This window comes from Sus scrofa, chromosome 18 (assembly GCF_000003025.6).
Source record: "Sus scrofa isolate TJ Tabasco breed Duroc chromosome 18, Sscrofa11.1, whole genome shotgun sequence".
Taxonomy (NCBI): Eukaryota; Metazoa; Chordata; class Mammalia; order Artiodactyla; family Suidae; genus Sus; species Sus scrofa.
In genome coordinates this window covers 53,970,283-53,986,206 of record NC_010460.4, presented here as the reverse complement: position 1 = coordinate 53,986,206, position 15,924 = coordinate 53,970,283, and the positions used below count along the sequence as shown (strand labels likewise).

General features: G+C 40.5%; 1 protein-coding gene across 1 annotated transcript in view; it reads left to right on the top strand.

The window, feature by feature from the left end:
* SUGCT (succinyl-CoA:glutarate-CoA transferase) overlaps positions 1-15,924 on the top strand; it is a 643,685-nt gene that overhangs the window by 297,066 nt on the left and 330,695 nt on the right. Inside the window, exon 12 of the mRNA XM_021078652.1 lies at positions 55-157. Within this exon, the coding sequence (XP_020934311.1) occupies positions 55-157 (103 nt within the window). The remainder of the gene's footprint in view (positions 1-54; positions 158-15,924) is intronic.

Here is a 15,924-nt window from a genome sequence, read left to right as displayed (position 1 = left end):
GTTGTGTTACATTCTTTAGCGTATAAAAATGCATCCTTTTTGGTCTGTTTCTAGGTTTGAAGAAGAAATGACCAGCAAGTGGTTACACCTCTTCGAAGGCAGTGGAGTCCCGTACGGCCCAATTAACAGCATGAGGGATGTGTTTGCAGAACCCCAGGTATGTTTTTTGAAATTTTTAATATGTTTCCGTTAAAAATGTAAGAATTTGCCTCACATTTCTATCCAGCCTGATTCATATAAATGTACATTAGCCATGGGTTTTGAGCTTAAGTCATTTCACATGATATTTCATGCTTAGGTTATTCTGATTAATAAAAATAATCAGAATTGAGAACTGGCTTTCTACCGTCGTGCTTTTATCCCTGCCGCATCTAACATACGTCTTCAGTGGCCGCTCCCTAAAGTTTCCAAGTTCGAGGTACTGGTTTTTCCTGAAAAATAGAAACGCGGACAATGGAGGGTCGGGGTCAGGCCCTCCAGGTCATTCTGCGCAGAAAGAAACGGGGGAACTTTCACGGGGACCGCGTCCCTCTCCTCTGTGGCTGTCGAGAGCAGAGCAAGTCCTCGCCAGCTCTGCTGCCGAGGGTCGCATGTGCGTTGATTAATGCGCGTTATTCGTGACGAGTGAATGTACCTGGCTAGAGACTGGAGCTGCACATTGCTTACGGCTTCCTTAGGGCCCAGGAATAAGGGTCAGCCGGAAAACTATTTCTCCTATAATATTCTTCCAATGATTATTTTCAGATAGTGTCAGAAAAATGAATTTCCGTCTTATTACTTTAATCATTATCAATGGAAGCAGTTGACCACATTTTCAGACTCACATGTTATTCCCAAACTACAGAGGATCTCTGTTTTTCTGTGAAACTTTCCCTGTGATTATTCATGGATCTTGTTAGCTTCCAAGGTTGCAAAATCATGATTTTTCTCTTTATTCTTTTCCTTTAGTGGCAGACTTTTCTTTGAAATTAATTATTGAAAATGGAATACACTTCTTTTTTAAGGGAGAAAACTGACCTGACTCTTTCTCACTTTCATTGTACATGAATATCTGTTTAAAGGAGAACTGAAATGTATTCAATTCAGGGATTACGACGTTCACTGGAGGGAAAAAAGTGCATGTATTCAGGACTTCTGCTCTGTGCTATTTTTTTGCTGCCAAGACTGTGCATATGGCAAGACTTTGTTCCTAATGAAAGACGGGTCATCAGGATTGAAGAGAAGGGGCCGCTTGATTGGACTGAGTCTTTGCGGAAGGGTCCCCAGTGCATTAGTGATTAATGCCTGGGACTCCTTGTGATGCAGTAGCAGGGTGCACACGCTGAAGGTCGGAGACCGGAGGGCCAGTTTTCTCACTTCATAACTTCGCATGAGGTCGAGCGTTGGCTGGAAGCTACTGTAGGGCAACGGGTGGGGTTTACTGTTATTTTCCTGCTTACAGCAGCACTGCGATGTGTAGGTCTTCCTGTTGAACTCAGTTAAATAAGTGCATTTCTCTGGAGATAATTCCTGAGAGTTTTTCCATTAGCACTTCTGTTGCTCCTCCTTCGTTTCATGGAATAAAGGCAGCAAAGGATGTTATTTTTAAAATCATTAGATATAGTCAAGTGTTACTTATTTTTTTAGGCTTTCATAAGCAAAGATCCAAGACCCTACCCTGAAAATTCTTCACTTTATGGGCTGATTCAGATTGGATATTCGGTCATTGAGATTTTTGTTCCCAATTTTACCTTGCAATTCAGTTTATTTACTTTAATTTTTGTATCTGAACTCTTTTGTAACTGCAAGGAGTTTCTATTATTGGTCTATGGCTTATTTATAATACTTAAACAATTTTTCGAATGGAGAATAGTAGTATTTCCTAAGAAGCAGGCTACCAACTTTTTTTTTTTTTTTTAATACCCTGGAAGTCTCTCAAAATTGCCTTCTTATCCACCAAAAAGTAGATTTGCTTGTTACAGTCCTAATATCAAAAGTTCGTAATCACCCAGTGATAGTGACTGACAATTATACCCTAGTTGCAAGAGCTGGCCTCTTTTATATGTTGCTTCATTTTCCTTTGGAATTTAAATATGAAAACATGTATAAAATTATCTGGATTTTTAGAAGGACTAGAGAACAGTGTGGTCTTATTACGTTTTAAAAATGAGCACGGAGGAGTTCCCGTTGTGGCTCAGTGAAAATGAACCTGACTAATATCCATGAGGATACTAGTGACCCCACTCAGCGGGTTAAGGATCTGGCACTGCCCTGGGCTGTTGTGTAGGTCGCACATGTGGTTTGGATCCCGAGTTGCTGTGGCTGTGGTGTAGGCTGGCAGCTGCAGGTCTGATTTGACCAATTCCCAGGCTGGGAACTTCCATATGGTACAGGTGTGGCCCTAAAAAGCAAAAACCAGAGAAAAAACAAACAAACAAAAAAGCAAAGGTGACTGTGGCAGTTGTGTGTAGGACTCTTTGGCAACAAGAGATAAGGGCACCATCTTTCCCCCTGCCTGGAAGTGTTTGGCTTTTTAAGATGGAAATCCCTCTAATTTTGAATTTTGAAAGGAATGAGGAATGTGAAAAAAATCAGGGAGTTTAACATTCATACAAAAGTATACCTCAAGATGACATTTAAAAAAGAAGTACTTTGAAAGTTCATTTAACAGACTTTTATTGTACTTACTATGTACCAAGTGCTAGGGACTTAGCACGAATTTAGTAATTATTTTCCTTTTTGTCTTTTGTCTTTTTAGGGCCACATCCGCGGCATATGGAGGTTCCCAGGCTAGGGGTCTAATCGGAGCTGTAGCCACCAGCCTACACCACAGCCACAGCAACACCAGATCTGAGCTGAGTCTGCGACCTACACCACAGCTCACGGCAACGCCGGATCCTTAACCCACTGAGCAAGGCCAGGGATCGAACCTGCCACCTCATGGTTCCTAGTCAGATTTGTTTCCACTGTGCCATGACGGGACCTCCCAATTATTTTCCTTTTTGAAAAATGTATTCTAAATTGACTTAAGTCATGGGTACCCCGTGACATTTTGTTGATGCACGAATTAGTGGATGAGCGAGTTGGTTACCTCTGCAAAGTACAGGTTTCCAAATGACCAAGTGGCAACTGTGCCCTCTGTGTGTGGGGCTGACCGACTCTATCTGTAGAGCTGGCTGAAAAGCCTTTGTTTGGAAAGCGTACCATAGTACTTAGGACGACGGAGTCAGAATTGTTGGGCAGTTTTATAAGGTTTCTAGGCTTGGGCTTCCTCGCTGGTTAGGTGGTGAAATAGGGTCTTGTCTCTATGCTGCAGCGTTATGTGTGACAGTGTTTATCAAAGGCACAAAGTACAGACTGCGAGAAGTGTAAATGATCAATAAACGGTAGCAGCTCTGGTTCTGCTGCCCTTTACGGTTGTATTTTTGTTTACAAATGCCTTCTTTTACTTCCCGTTGTGGGGCGGATGGTGGCTGCGGGGACGGGGATGAGGTCATCAGCATGAAATCGAGCTCTAATATCCTTTTTGGGAAAATGCATCTGTAGCCTTTGTGCTGGGAAGTTCTCAACCCCTCACTTTTCTGATTCCCGACAGTCTTTTTATTTTCCGTTTTCCGTCGAAGCATCATTTCCGCCTCAGCTGCCCTCCCTTGTTTTCCCTGATGAGCGGTGGCGTTTCTTGGCCCTGGGTACATGCAACTGGCCACGTCTGGTCAGATGCGGCCCCGCGCCGCTGGGGCCGAAGGCCCAGCGGCCCATGTGCGTCGTGCCAGCACAGCTGCCGGTTCCACTCAAAATTGATTTGGGTGACGTACGGGGCCTGGAACATGGCACCAGAAGGGAGACTTGGATGAAGTGAAAAGGGGGTGTGTCCAACACACAAAGTTAGAGTCATCAAAGAGCAGGAGAGAACTTTCTGTGGGCCTCCTTATCAAGTGGACATTTATATTTCATCCGTGGTTTGAACTTGGTAGACAACAAAAATTCGCTTGGTGGTAGAAACTATTTCTAACCAAAATGATTTCATCATACTCTCATGTTCCGAGAAAATTTGCTTTTTTGGACTCAACCAAGGCAACAAATGACTTCTTTTCCTTGGGCGGATGCAGGGTTGTCTACTTTTTACCCTCTGATTATAGGCCGCAGACCTTTGCACAGTAAGATGATCCTGCAGGCATCCACAGTTGAGTCAATCAAGAGCACTACCAAGGAGGGTGGGGCTGGTCTGTACTTACCCAGAGCTAGAGAAATTCTGGTCCCAAACCCTTGTAGTGGTAGTGTTGTTGTTTTTCTCTCTCAGTTATAAATTACCTGTGGAAAACTCTGTGCACTATGGAATTGGAGTATAGATTATCTGCGTCTAGATTTTAATAGTCAGTCATGTTTCAAGTGCTTTCTTAAAATACCTTCTTTTAATCAGGCCAAGACTGTGCAGTGCATTAAAGGAATTCTGAAAACGTTTAAAAACCTTACTAGATGACCTCAGTCTGGTCCTATTTAACATACTCTTGGGAACATGTGCACGGAATACATTGTGGTTTGAGGTTTTCCAACCCAAACAAACTTAAAAGAAAATGCAGCTTTTAATAGAAACTATTCAAATTCCTACAAAAATAGGTATGGTTCTCACCACTGAGAGGGTTTAAAAGCATCATTATCTACCATGAGAAGCAAAAGAGAATGTGTTATCCTGCTTTTTCTATTTTGCTCAAGACCATATATTTGGCGATTCTAGTGTATCACCAGTTTTGAATGAGCTGCTCGATGAAAAAAATACATAGGTATATGTGAGCAACTGAACCTCTGATGCATGTTTGTCTTTCTCCTTGATGCCATGACCTGTGGGTGGGGAAGAGAGGGCAAAGGGTGTCGCAGAGCTGGTGTGATTTAGCAGGATCTTCACATTTGTACCACACAAGTTGAATACATCAGGTGTAAGACACCGCCCTGAAGCATCACTTCTGAGAACTAATGGGAGGAAAATATCAGAAATGAAATATCACAGCTGGCCCTGATTTTAGCGGGTGCCAAACACCTGCAGGCTCTAAAAGGATGCCAAAACAGAGCCGCACCCTGTGGCCGCAAGCCATCCTTCAGGAGTCCTCCCCTAACTTTGCATCACCAGCAAAATTAATTTCACATTTTCTACCGAAACCTTATTCTTCCTGTCCCCGAAGGCCATTACAACTCCTTTAGCAAATCTTTCGTATGGGATAAATATGTCATAGGAACACAGAGTGAAGTCTTGAAATAGTTGATAACTTAAAGTTATCTGTTGTTTTCATATCATTATTTGTGGAAGCCTGTGAAGTTGGAGGCTTTATTAATCTCTAGGCTCGTTCATATTCTCTAAGCGATTTTGTTTTAGCACATTTTGGCAAAATATCTGAGCATCTGGGGGGGAAAAAAAGCCTTCAGTATTCATATAGTAGGTGTCAGAAGCTCCTCAACGTACAAAGCTGTTTTTCAAGCTCTTTCTACCTTACATACACAGGCACACGTGCACACACATGAAACACATGCACGAAATGTACACACGCACCATTGAATACATTTTAAAGGCTGCCTTTTAATGGCATTAGTTAATATTTACTGAAATGCAGTTACGTGCATAGCCCTTGGGAACATTATACAAATCAAGCAAAATTGCATCCCTGGTTCTAATACTGCTGGGAAAGACATACATACAGTGCTCCCTGTAACCGGAAGACCTGAGGTGAAATAGCATGTCTGGAAATAATTTGTAGTAGACAAAAAGATAAAAAATAAAATTTACGTGTATCTCTGAATAATATGACACATCTCAAATGGTGAACAGATCCAGGTATGTTGTTTGTGATACCTGGGTAAACAGTTTCAATTGTGGAATAAATAATATATTTCAGACTTAAGTGATTAAATGAAATAAAAATTGAGGGTGCAAAGATTCAGTTTTGTATTATAATGTAAAGAATGGGACTTGGGTTGAGCAGAACCTTATACAAAAACCTCACGTGTTCATCACCTCAAAGGAAACCTGTCGAAATGCCACGCAGAAGTTAAGGACGTAGTGTTCCATTGCTGGCATTTTGTGTTCATTTTCTCTACTTACCTAAGAAATGTGGATGCACCAATTTCTTTGAGCTGTAGCATACTTACATATTTAGGTATAGAAATGTAATGCCTTGGTGACCACCTGAGTGGCATTGATGGAAATAGGGTCATACAATTTGTGTTCAGGAAACAAAGCCTCTTTAATTTTTGGTATCTTCATGACAAGGTGAAAGGCGTGGCCCGGGGCAGAGGCGTCTGCAGTCGTTCAGAAAGTAGCAGTTGATGCCCCGCCACGTATGCATGGGCTTGTGTTGGGCATTTGGCAAAGGGAGGGATGAGGGAAGCAGGGAAGTAGTAGGACAGAGATGACACTATCAAACATTCAAGGAGGTTGCACAGTCCAGTTTAAGGTGGAAAGTGTCCAGTATCACAGGAGAGTTGTACTTAAATGCTCTGGGTATTTTTAGTAGCAAGAAATGATTGGTTTAAAGCATCATGAGGTTTTCCTATTTAAGGAGCTAATGAAAGCTTAAAATATGACAAAAGAGTTGCAAAATGTCTTAATCGTGAAACTTACCAAAGTACGCCTTATCCTTTTAAATACTTTCTATAATTAGTTTATCATATTACTAATAAATTCCTTGTCAGTGATTAAGGGGAATTAATGGAGGGTTTCAGTTTTTACTGTTCAGTAATTTTTAAAATATTTGTGATCTGAGAAAATCTGAAGTTTTTTTTTTTTGGTAAAAGTTATTTCCTCCATCTCTTTCTCCTCTTTTCCTCTTTCTCACAGCGTATTCATCAGGTTCCACATATTTCACAGTAGAGATTGATAGTATAATCATTGACTCTTACCAAGCCTTGAAGTTTTAAGCCAAAGCCATAATCACAGTGAGGAGACCCACGCGGCTTTCCGTAGTGTATTTGCCCAAGTGTATTTTCCCACCAAGAGTGTCCACAGGCTCCCCTTTCTCCATGTCAACATCAGCACTCGTTCTCTCCAGTCTTTTTGATAATAGGTCTCATAACAGGTGTGCGGTGATAACTCCTTGTGGTTTTGATTTGCGTTTGCCTGATGAGTGATGTTGAGTACGTTTTCATGCGCCTGTTGGGTATTCGTGTGTCTGCTTTGGAAAAATGTCTATTCAAGTCCTTTGCCCATTTTCAATATAAATAAAAATGAAGTAATTTGAAGTTTGTCAATAGAATGGAACGATATATTGCCTTTATGTTTTTGAGGAATGACATGGAAAGTATTCATGTATAAAGATAAGAAAGAAGCACACAGGAGTTCCTGCTGTTGTGCAGTGGGTTAAGAATCTGACTGCAGCAGCTTGGGTTGCTGTGGAGGTATAAATTTGATCCTAGCCCAGCACAGTGAGTTAAAGGATCCAGTGTTGCCACAGCTGTGGTGTAGGTCACAGCTGCAGCTCAGGTTCAGTCCTTGGCCCAGAACTTTCATGTGCCATGGGTGTGGCTATGAAAAAGCAGTGTACACAATTATGCATATTGTATGATCTTGATTTTGTAAAAATATTTATTTTCTTTAAAACAACCATATGTTACTTCTATAATCAGAAAAAAGGATTTAAATATTCCCATAGCTTAAATAGTTTCTTAACTGGAAATGTAAAATGAATGCTTGTTATTTTTGAATAGTTAAGACAGATGCCACTACTGAATGTTATGATTTCACATATGTATTCAAATTTAAAATACTTTTTATTGAGGTAGAAGTGGCATATCACACTGTATTAGTTTCAGATGCTTAGATACTTGTATAAAGTGTGAAATGATCACCACAGTAAGTCTAATTAAAATCCATCACCATACATAATCGTAACATTTTTTTTCTTAAGATGAGAGCTTCTAAGATCTACTTTCCTAGCAGCTCTCAAATATACAACACCGTTTTATTAACTCTAGTTTCCATGATGTACATTCCGTCCCCATGACATTTGTCTGTGCTTTTTGACCTCTTTTGTCCATAACGATACTTTCTGTTCTCATTTATTATACTTATATGCATACATTAAAAATCATCCTATTTGCATAATCAGTAGTACTGAATATAAACAGTGGTTGACAGGGACGGAGTGCTAGTGATATTTTAAGAATTTTTCTAAAATGATTTACAGTGAAGAAGGAGTAGATAGAAAATGGTATATTTATAGCCTAAAGGGAACTTGTAATGGAGTTCTACATTCTTTGAGCACTCAGCAGTTAAAATCGGACCCTGAATTTGCAATTTATCCCTTTTATTTTTGTCACTTGTGCTTTAGGTGTTGTACTAAGAAACCACTGACTGATCTAAGGATATGAATATTTATATCTATATTTTCTTCTAAGGGTTTTACAATTTTTAAGTCTTATGTTTAGGTTCATGATCCATTTTGTGGGTGTGTTTATCTTACTATCCCAGCATCATTTTGTTCGAAAGGCTGTTCTTTTCCCATTGAATTTTCTTGGCACTCTTATTCAAAATCAATTGGCCATTAAAGTAGAGAAAGGTTAATTTCAGAACTTTGGTTATTTCGGAGTCTTGTTTAATTTTCACTCTTATATGTGTTTCTCAAACTTTCTAAGTTTGATTTCTGATTGCATTCACCGGGTTTGAAAAAATTTGAAAAACATGCTTTGAATGTTTTTGGCTTCTTCAAATTTATTGAGGCTTATGTTATGTCCTAGCATAGAACCTCTTCTGCAGAATGTTCCATGTGTTCTTAAGAATATATATTGCGGGAGTTCCTGTCGTGGCTCAGAGGTTAACAAACCCAGCTAGTATCCATGAGGATGTGGGTTAGATCCCTGGCCTCGCTCAGCGTGTTAAGGATATGTTGTTGCTTTGAGCTGTGCTGTAGTTTGCAGATGCAGCTCGGATCCTGCGTTGCTGTGGCATAAGCCAGTGGCTACACCTCCAATTCACTCACAGCCTGGGAACTTACACATGCCACAGGTGCAGCCCTAGAAAGAAAGAAAGAAGAAAAATATATATATATATATGACGTTGAAGTGTATAGCTGTCTGTTAGATCTTATTTGCTTATATCATTGTTTAATGCTATAGATGTCTGTTAGATCTTATGCTGTTGTTTAACTCTTGAATTTCCTAGCTGATCTTCTGCCTAGTCACTATATCCATTATTGAAAGTTGGCTGTTGATGTCTTCAGCTGTTACTATTGAATTGTCTGTCTCACTTTTCAGTCAGTTTTTACTTCATGTATTTTTGGGCTTTGTTATTCTGTGCATATATGGTTATCATTGTTATAGATTTCCTGATGGATTGGCCCTTTTATCATCATAAACACCTATCTTTACTTCTATAATGTTTTTGCTTTAATATCCATTTTCTTTTCATTTATTTTTTCATTTTAAAGTTGTATTGATATATTGTTGACTTACAGTGTTGATAATTTCTGCTATACAGCAGTGCGACTCAGTTGTACACATACTCATATCCATTCCTTTTCAGATTCTTTTCCCACATAGTTTATCACAGAAGGTTGGGTAGAATTCCCTATGCTATAATCTATTTTCTGATTTTAGTATAACCACCCACTTCTCTTTTGTGGTTTTGGTTTGCTTTGTACATCTTTCCTCATCCTTTTATTTTCAACCTGTTTGTGTGTTTGAATATGAGATGTGTCTTACATAGCTAGATCTTGGCTTTTTTAATCCAACTTGAAAAATCTGTCTTTTGATTGAACTGTTTAAGACATTTACCCTCAATGTTATTACCGAGAGGCCAGGATTTCCACCCGACATTTGCTTTTTGTTTTCTGTATGTCTCATGTTTTCTTTATTCCTCTGTTTCTTTGTCATTTCTTTCTTTTATGTTAAGCAGATATTTTCCAGTTAACATTTAAATTCCTTTAATGATTTTTAATGATAATTTGTTTTTAATTAGTTTCTCTAGGCCTATAATACACATCTTTTGCTGGTTGGAACATTCTTGTTGTACAGTTCTTACTTTCAGTACGTCGAGTATGTTGCTTCACTGCCTTCTGAGTTCCATGGTGTCTGATGAGTTGTTGTATGTTAATCTTCATGTGATGAAATTTTTCTTTTGCTCTTTTCAGGATTTTCTCTTTGTATGTTTGTATGGGTGTGTGTCAGCCTCTTTACATTTATCCTACTTAGAGTTCATTGAGCTTCTTGGATATAGATTAATGTTTTTTCATAAAACTTGTAAAGATTTCGCCATTGTTTCTTTGATATTTTTCATCATTGTTTTGCTTGTTACTTACTAGGTCGAACAACAGGGATTTGGCTGTACTAACTTGAAGTCTTTTTCCTCTGCAGTGCACAGCTTCTGATGTCCTGAATCAGACTGGTTCCACTTGTTTTTAATCTTTTACTTAGTCACTCCTGGTAGATATATGCCATGTAATCACCAAAGGTTGTTCTTAGCCAGTTAGATTTTTATCCCTTACAGTTGGGTGTCTGTATAGCTTGGCGGTTGCTGTCACAGTTCAGGGAGTTTACTTTTTGCCTCACCTTCAGCCAGGGAGTAGTAGCTTGGGGATTTCTTCTGTGATTGCTCCTGAGAGAGGAAAACCTTGGTCATGCACACACGTGCTCAGACTTCCATGGATAAGTGTGATTTTATTTTTAAGCATGGTTTCCAAGACATTGTCCCTGGGTCAGTGTTTCCTGCCTGAGCCCGCATGTCAGTGAGGCTTCTGCTATGCCAGTGGGTCAGATGGTAATTTGGTGCACGCTCTCAGGTCTGCCCCCACGTTTCGTTCTGATTGCCCTTCGTGGGTGCAGCACACAGGCACCCCTTCTCTGACATAAGAGTTGACTGATTCCGGGAGGCTCTTCCTGTCTCTTTTCCTCATTCTCTCTGTTCAACTTCTGGCTTGTCTCCTGTTTTGCTTGTGTCCTGGCGCTTCCAGCCTTCTCTTGGTTTTGCTGTCCAGCAGATCTCTGTTGCCTTCAACAACCTCCATAGGGCTTTAGCTCCAATCTCTCTTCCAGGTGAAGTCAGTTTCCTCTGCCAGAGCTGGGGAGCCCTTCATCCTAATGACCTATTATGTCCTCTGGCTCTGCCTGCCTGGAATAGAAGCTAAGGGGAGTGAGAAACACAGCAGTCTGTTTCTCATAGGGTAGAGCCATAGTCCCAGAGTGGGATCTCTGCAGAGAGGAAGTCCTCATTATCTTGGCCCCCACCTTCTTGGAGCAGAATAATCAAATTAAAAGTTTCTTAAAATGGAGCTGTGGAGCTTGGTGGTGGAGGTGGTGGTGGTGGGGAAGTCAAAGGAATGAGCCATGGCTCAAGTGTTCTTTCTGAGATTGAGCAGATTTTCTTTAGTGAATATTCCTTCATATACTCACAATAATTTCCAAGGACTTCGACTGATTTAAAAAAAAATATTTTTAACCAGGTAAATGGCTCTTTTCTGGGGAAAGAGTCTATTGAACAACTTATTCCATCGTTTCAGAAGTTCTCCCTGTGTGCTTCACTCTGCCTCTGTTCAGGATACCTTGACGTTATCTTTACGTGGTCGGATGTTGATGTGCTGAATTCCTTTACTTTGCGCTCGGTGCTCTTCCCACTTATACTCGTACCCACAAGAAGGTCTAGCTGTGCCCTGCTGGAGTTCTTTGTCTCTTTGTCCTTACCCTGCCAGATTTGGGTCCCCATCTGTTGCTTTTTGGTCCATACTTATGGAAAAGAAAACAAAAAAACAGAAATTTTATGGTAGTGTTCTCAGAGCCACCTGGGTCAGACTCATCCAGGGCCTTGGTAAAATTCATGTTTCTGGGCCTAAGAAAGCCCAGTGCTTTCTACTGTCTTTGAATGAAGCTCGGGAATTGGCATATGTAGATTTCCATGAATTATTCCGGTACAAACTGTGTTTGGAGAACCACTGTGGGGGACGGTGGAAGATTACATTGAAAGTCTAACTTGGCCCTACCTGTGAAACCTCTCAAATGTTACTCCAAAGGAGTTGGATTTTCCTTGTGAGTTAAGTGTTGGAAATGAATATGGTAGTAGGTTTTTGTCAGTGGAACCCAGAGTGATTTTAGATAAAAATTGTACTAAGTATCTGTTGTGTCCTTTCAACTTCCTTGATATACTTCCCACCCCATCCCAGGCACCTTTTGTGCCCCTCACCCACTCAGCCAGAACTTAGGATCTTCCTCCTTTTATCATTCTATGTCTTCTCTTCTTTTTCTGCCTCTGACTCCCCACCGGACACTGTTATCTTATCTACCTTCCCATCAAAGATCTTAATGAAGAACTTTCTGCGTGTTTCTCTTTGACACAAAAACTTAAAAGAATATTCCAGCAATTCAAATGCATTTTGAAACCAGGTCCTCTGTATAGGGACTTATTTGTAGTGATTGCCTCTCCTACCTACTGCTCTGCTCTTACCGCCTCCCCCCGACGCCAGAGGAAAAGGGACAATAACTGCTCAAATTCTGAAATACTAACAACCCTTAGGGTTCCGAAAGATTGTCAGCCTAATACAGGCCTTTATAAAAACAGTGAGGACATTTTCAAACAAGGTCATACATATCAAGAACCTCATATGTGGGAGACACTGATTTGGGTGCAGAGTGCAAGTTGATTTGAGGTAGTCTTTTAAATCACAGGAAAGTAGATCTCACAGAGGGAAGCTGCTGTCGTAGATCAACTACAAGATTATACTGCTCAATGGTTAGCCTAGGAATTAGGTGTTAAATGGCTAAACTAGGTGGATGTGCAAATCACATGAAAAAGAAATGATTGGACTTAGTGCCTGCTTTAAAATTGGGAGCGCTGCAAGTTAGAGTCGAAGATCCCATAAGTATCTAGTATCCAGCATATATAAGGAACTACAGCTCACAATAATAAAAAGACAAATGACCCAATTGCAAATGGTCTAAGGGTTTGAGTAGACATCTGTCCAGACAAGACATGCAGATGGCCAGTTAGCACATGAAAAGATCCTCAGCATGGCAAGCTCTTAGGGAAATACACATCAGAAGCACGATGTGGTTCAGCTAGGAGAATTGCAGTGAAAAGGACCGACCATAACAGTGTGGCCAAGTGTGTAGATGGACTGGAACCTCACACATGACTGGTAGCAACGCAGGGAGGCAGCGACTTTGGAAAACGGTTTAGTGGTTCCTCAGAGTTAAACCAGGAGGTATCATCTGACACAGTGATCTTCCTCTAGGTTCAAGACCTGAAAGCATCGCCACACAAAAATGCATCTGCATGTGTTCAGAGGAACTTTATTCATCATAGCTGAAATGTTGGACATAACTCAGAGTATCAGCTGATGAATGGATAGTCAAAATATAGGATATTGTGATATATTCAATGATGCATCACTTACCCATAGAAAGGTATGAAGTATGGATACATGCCATAGGACGAATGACCATTGAAAGCATTCTAAATGAAAGCAGCTAGACATAACAGGCCACCTATTGTATGATCCCATTTATATGAAATGCCTAGAATAGACAAAAGTATAGAGAGAAAGTGGATCAGTGGTTTCCGGGGCTGAGGGAAGGAGGAACAGGCAGTCATTGCTAATGAGAACAGGGTTTCTTCTGAGGTTGATGAAAATGTTTTGAAATTTGACAGTGGTGATGGTTGCACAGACTTGGAAATGTATTAAAAGTAACTGAATTGTACACTGTAAAAGGATGAATTTTATGGCATAAAATTATATCTCAAAACAACAGAAAAACCCAGATACCATATGGAGTTCGAAATTCAGTGTCAAAGCACAGAAATTAGAGTGCTGAGAGGGTTTAATTTGAGGTAAATGGAAGGACACGGAGAATAGACTGGGTTAGGTCTCAAGTTTGGAAAGAGAGCAGGATATCTCATGTACTCTCTTAAATCTAGTTTCTTTCTGTTTCTTGACCTTTGTATCTCCAGTTCCAGGCACACTGTAGACCTACGGTATAGTTGTAAACAGGAGGGACAGAATATTCGTACATTCCTAAAAATACGGTAAACGTTCTGATCGTATATGTTTGTGTCCTATTTTAGTAGTTACTATGGATTACAATATACTTAGTCAATATTTCATGACTTCAAGTGGAACTTAGAAACTGCCATGATATAGGTCACTTTACCCTCTGCTTCTGTTATATTTGTCTTATAAATTACATCTATGTATGTTGAAAACCCCAGCAGACAATATTGTAATGTTTATTTTTAACCACCAAATATCTTTTAAAGCCCTCAAGAGGAGAAGAGTCTATTATATTTACAAAGATGTTTACTGTTTCTGCTGCTCTGTCTTCATTCCTGATGTTCCAAGTTTCCTTCCGGCATCATTTCTCTTCGGTATGAAGAGCTCCCTCTAAAAGTTCTTATAGAGAATTTAAATTCTTGTAGAGTTGGTCCGCTAGCTACAAACTCCCTTCGTTTTCTTTCGTCTCAGTACATTTCCACTTCACCTTCCTTCATCGAGTACATTTCCGCTCAGTGCAGAATTCCTGATTCACGGTTCTTTTCTTTGCCTGCCTTAAAAACGTGCCACTCATTGCCTTCTGGTCTCAGCGTCTCTGGTGAAAAAGCCATGGTCCCTCTAGTTGCTGTTCCTCTCTAGGTAACATGCCACTATTATAGTGCCTGCTCTCAATAGTTATTTTTTAATTTTTAGTTTTAGCAACTGATTGTGATATGCCTGAAAATAGATTTCTTGGCTTTCTCCTATTTGATATTTGCTGAGCTTCTCGAATTTCTAGACTATTTTTGCCAAATTCAGGACACTTCTGGCCGTTATTTCTTCAGATATTTTTTCTGCATTACACTCTTCCTCCTCTGCTTCTGGAACTCTAATGATAGCATCGTTAGCCCCTTGGTCATTGTCCCACAGATCGCTGAGACCTCATTCGCTTTTATTCAGTATTTTTTCTCTCTGTTGATGAAGTTGTTTCTGTCGATGCATCTTCAAGGCCATTGACCTTTAGGGTTCCTGGACCCAATTATGTATGAACTTGTTTATGCGTGAGGGAGACTCCATGCCAACAAGCAGTTCTTGTACATCAGCACTGTGCGTGAGAATTCGGCTCAGTTTAACTCAATTCTGAGACTCTCTACCCAGAGATAGCGCCAGATTCCACAGGGAAAGGGCTGAGTCCCACAGGAAGGCCCTCCTCTTCAGATGCCAATCAGAAGCCCAGGCTACAAACTGGAGGTTCCAACGACCCTCTCCAGTGACGATGTCAGTTGCAAGTCCAGGTTGTTTCTTGTACTTGTGACCAACTGACTATAAGTCAGAGGTTTCCAGGAACCCCTCCTTGGGTTGGATTAATTTGGTAGAGTGGCTCACAGAACTCAGGAAATTTGTTTACTCACCAGATTTCTAATTTGCTACAAAGGATATTAAAGGCTCTAAATCAGCAGTCATGGGGAGACACATAGGGTGAGGTCCTGAACGAAGGATTTCTGTCTTTGTGGAGTATGGGGATGGGCACTGTGGCACATGGAGCATTCTGTTTCCCCAGCTTGAAGCTCTCTGGAGTCCCACCCTTGGGGTTTTTATGGTGGTTTCATTACAAGGCACGATTGATGAAATTATTGGCCATTGGCAGTTGATTTAGCCTCCAGCACCTCTCCCCTTTTCAGAAATCAGGGGATGGACTGAAAGCTTCAACCTTCTATTCACGGTTGGTTCCTCTGGCACTCAGCCCTCACCTTTAGGTCTTTTCCAAAGGTTACCTCATTAAGATAAACCCAGATGTGGTGGAAAGGGGCTTGTTATGAATATCAAGACACTCATTTCACCTTTATGGCTCTTTTAGGATCTGAGGACGGAGACCAAATGTTACAATAAAAGATGCTCCCGTTGGTGTTTTTTGGTTTTGTTTTTGTTTTTTTAGGGCCCATCCCACAGCATCTGGAAGTTCTAGGCCGGGTCTAATCAGAGCTATAGCCGCTGGCCTACGCCACAG